The sequence below is a fragment of the Mesitornis unicolor genome, unplaced genomic scaffold (assembly GCF_000695765.1).
Source record: "Mesitornis unicolor isolate BGI_N332 unplaced genomic scaffold, ASM69576v1 scaffold25596, whole genome shotgun sequence".
Classification (NCBI taxonomy): Eukaryota; Metazoa; Chordata; class Aves; order Mesitornithiformes; family Mesitornithidae; genus Mesitornis; species Mesitornis unicolor.
Genome location: NW_010192011.1, coordinates 1 through 3,514, shown reverse-complemented (window position 1 = coordinate 3,514; position 3,514 = coordinate 1). Strand labels below are relative to the sequence as shown.

Below are 3,514 nucleotides of genomic sequence, written 5' to 3'. Positions count from 1 at the left end.
GCGGAGGGGGACGGGGTGGGTGGCACCGGCGGCTTGGACGCGGCTATGGGTCTGGGGGCCTTGGCAGGCTTGGAGTCGGAGGCGTTTTCTGCCGCTTTCCTCGAGAAAGCGTAGGGCAAAAGGACGCGGTTGGTCTCTTTCGCCGTCAAGTTCTTGGGTTGAGGGAGCAAAGCGGATAAGCCCGAGCCCTCGCCGCGTCCCTGCGGAGGGGAACGTTCAGAGAATTGAGAGGAATGAGGGCGACTGTTGAGGTTTCCTGACTCCCTGCCAACGCCTCCTCCCACCCGAGCAGCACCAGCGGGTTTCCCAGCGCTCAGCACAACCGCGGGGCTCTGGCGCACAGAGAAGGCCAGCGGGACTTTTAAAGGCAACGCGGTGCTGGCAAATACCTGTCCACTTCCCACATCAGTGCATGCCTCTATGAGATCTGGATGTAGGGTTTGGATTCAGAATCTGGATTTTGGATTCAGATTCAGATTTTGGCTTCTGGATTCAGGATTCAGATTCAGGATTCAGGATTTAGATTTAGATTCTGGCTTTTGGAGTCAGGATTCGGATTCAGGATTTGGATTTTAGCTTTTGGATTCAGGATTCAGATTTTGGATTCAGGATGTGGAGTCAGGATTCAGATTTTGGATGTGGAGTCAGGATTCAGATTTTGGATGTGGAGTCAGGATTCAGATTTTGGATTTGGATTCAGGATTCAGATTTTGGATTTGGATTTGGATTCAGGATTCAGATTTTGGATTTGGATTTGGATTCAGGATTCAGATTTTGGATTTGGATTCAGGATTTGGATTCGGGATTCGGATTTTGGATTTGGATTCAGGATTTGGATTCAGGATTCGGATTTTGGCTTTTGGATTCAGGATTTGGATCCGGATTCAGATTCTGGCTTTTGGATTCAGGATTCAGATTCTGGATTCAGGATTCAGATTCTGGATTCAGGATTCAGATTCTGGATTCAGGATTCAGGACCCGGATTCAGGACACTTCCCCCCAAAACAGGACTTGACGCCCCAGGGGGTTTCAAGAATTTCACACGCTAAAAGCCACGTGTGAACGGCAGTGGAGGACTCACACCAGCCAGCACCCAAAATCCACCCCAAACATCTCTCCCCTGCGAAACGCGTTGAGTTCAATCCCTGGGGATTCACCTGAAGAGGATTTTTCTTCTTTGCTGGTTCGTCTTCCTCCGAATCTGACTGAGAAAGAAAAACAGAGCTTAGCACAACCCGAGACGTTAAAATTACAGTACAGCCAGCACATGGTTTCTTGGTTTTCAGTCTGAACCACGGTAACACGGATCTGGATTTATCATTTGCCACGAGCTGAGCTGAAAAGCGGCAGCAGGACGAGGTCGGGCTCCTTTTCACTGCTCGCTGATGCACCCACACCAGGGCAAAGCCTGATAAAAACCCGCTCTGGTTACTAAAATAATGGGGTCAATCGAGGGCACGGCACTTGGCGCTGTATTTGGAGGATTTCGCCGCTCAAGATCTCATCTCTGGGCTCATTTCTGCAACAAACAGAATGCAAAAATTCACATTTTCAAGGGGATTTTTAACGCTGCCCTAAAGCGGAGAAATTCAGGTGCTGCTGATCGAAACCGGCACTAAGAGCCAACAGCTCCAGCTTCTTTTTTCCCCTAAATCACAGGAAAATCAACCTAAAGCAAAGAAGAGAAGCTGCAGGACAGCGCAGTATTCCCAATAACGGATAATATGGCGTTAATAAAGAGGGAAGCACAAAACCACCCCAAAACAAGGTGTGGAAATCCACCAGAATAACTTCGGAGCTGCTAAAAACCCATTTAGAAGCGGAGCAGAAAGTCTGGTGTCTCTGGCACCAGCAAAAGCCCTTTAAGGTCTTTATGGCTTGAGAGCTCTGCAGAGCACTTTAAAGAGATTACAGGAAACCAGGGCTCCTGCCAGTTCGCTCTCTGAATTATGGAGCAGGGCCCAGACAAAGACCACGCATAAATAAAAGCGAGAGTTGCCATAAAACATCGGGGAGAGGGGAGATAAGGTGCAAGTGATGGGGAATATTTTAAAGAGAAAAACGGGAAGGAGCGAGGATGAGATTTCCAGCGATTCTGCTCGGATCAGCTGTGTCTTTAAGGGATTTTCCTCTCGTTAATGTTCACTGATCTGTGGTATTCCCGGTCAGAGACGATGGAGGGGAAAAGGAGAGGAAGAACTCTGGCATTTGAGCTGATTTCAGTAAGCAGCGAGGACGAGGAGAGCCCCCGTGTGCGCGTTTTATGGCGATGGCCCCGTCCCAAAGCGCTGTGAGAAAGCGAGGGAGCAAAACACGGGGAGGAGAGAAGGGGACGTCCCTCAAGTGCACGTCCCAGGGCCTCTGCCGTGCTCGGGAGCTGTGGAAAAGGAGCTCTGGAGTTTGCCCAAGCGGGCTGGTGAAGCTCATGTCCGTGCGTGTCCCTCTTCCAGCAAGTCCAGGTTCGTTTCGACTCCTCCAAACCCAAGATGCCAGCGAATCGCTATGAGCTGACACCTTTTTAAACAAAACCCAGCCTAAAACTCCTCCTCGAGCTGCCTGGCCCCATAGAAATGGCCCCAAATCTTCGGGGTACAGAGGTAAATGTCCCACCAGAACCACACTTTGGTGTTGGCCCAGGGTGAATGAGCAGAGGGGAGAGAAGCAAAACGCATCAGTGAGGACAGCCACAAAAAAAAGGGGGCGCAGGGACCCGCCTTTCCCTGCTCTTGCCATGGGGCTGGTGGGGATTCAGCGCTCAGGAGCCCTGCAAGGGATGGGGGCAACACCAAAACCACACCAACTAAGAGGGAAATGATCACCTAAAAGTGTGGGAGATGCCCCAAACCTTTAAATAAGCAACAAACAGAGAGGAAAGTCTATGGAAATAAAAGAGCAAGGCTTGTTTGGGTGCCTCTATGCAAGGCCAAGCAGCTCCACACCATCGACTCGTTGACTTCTGTGATAAATAAGGGTGCAGATAATCTGGGGTTTGCTGTATGGGGATTATAAATAAGGTTTCTCCATCAGTTTAGCTCTGCAAAGCGCTTTAGGATTAGGGCTGGCAGCACAAGTCTCGACCCCGTCGATGTCACCACAACAGCACCAGGTTTTGGTACCTTGGGAGAAAGCAACGGAGGAGACGCTGGTGCTTCCTGGGCACACAGATCCACGGAGGATTTCACACAGCAAGGCCTGAGCAGGCTCCCCCCATCCCCGGCAAGGCCGGCGGTTCGTTTCATACTCACATCTCCCTTCTGCAACTCGGGCACCGTGATCCGCACCGGCTCCGTCCTCTTCTTTGGCTTGGGGAGGCTCAAATCCACCCCAGCCCCGGGCAGGGCAGTGGAGGCCGAGACAGGAGCGGGGAGGCTGAGGGGGGAGGCAGCGGTCGTGGTGGCAGCGTTCCTCGGGGGAGGCAGGAGGAGGCCCCCCGGCCTGGGCTGCTCCCCATTCCCGTTCCCGTTCCCGCTGGAGGCCGGCTCGGCCTGGCTGCCGGCCGGGGTCGGGGCCGAGG

General features: G+C 52.3%; 1 protein-coding gene across 1 annotated transcript in view; it reads right to left on the bottom strand.

Moving 5' to 3' along the window:
• Window positions 1-3,468, bottom strand: part of PRCC (papillary renal cell carcinoma (translocation-associated)) — a gene marked incomplete at both ends in the record, with an annotated part of 5,168 nt that extends 1,700 nt beyond the window's left edge. Inside the window, 3 exon segments of the mRNA XM_010186935.1 lie at window positions 1-200; window positions 1,158-1,205; window positions 3,246-3,468. Coding sequence (XP_010185237.1) covers window positions 1-200; window positions 1,158-1,205; window positions 3,246-3,468 — 471 coding nt within the window.
• Between the last annotated feature and the right edge of the window lie 46 nt (window positions 3,469-3,514).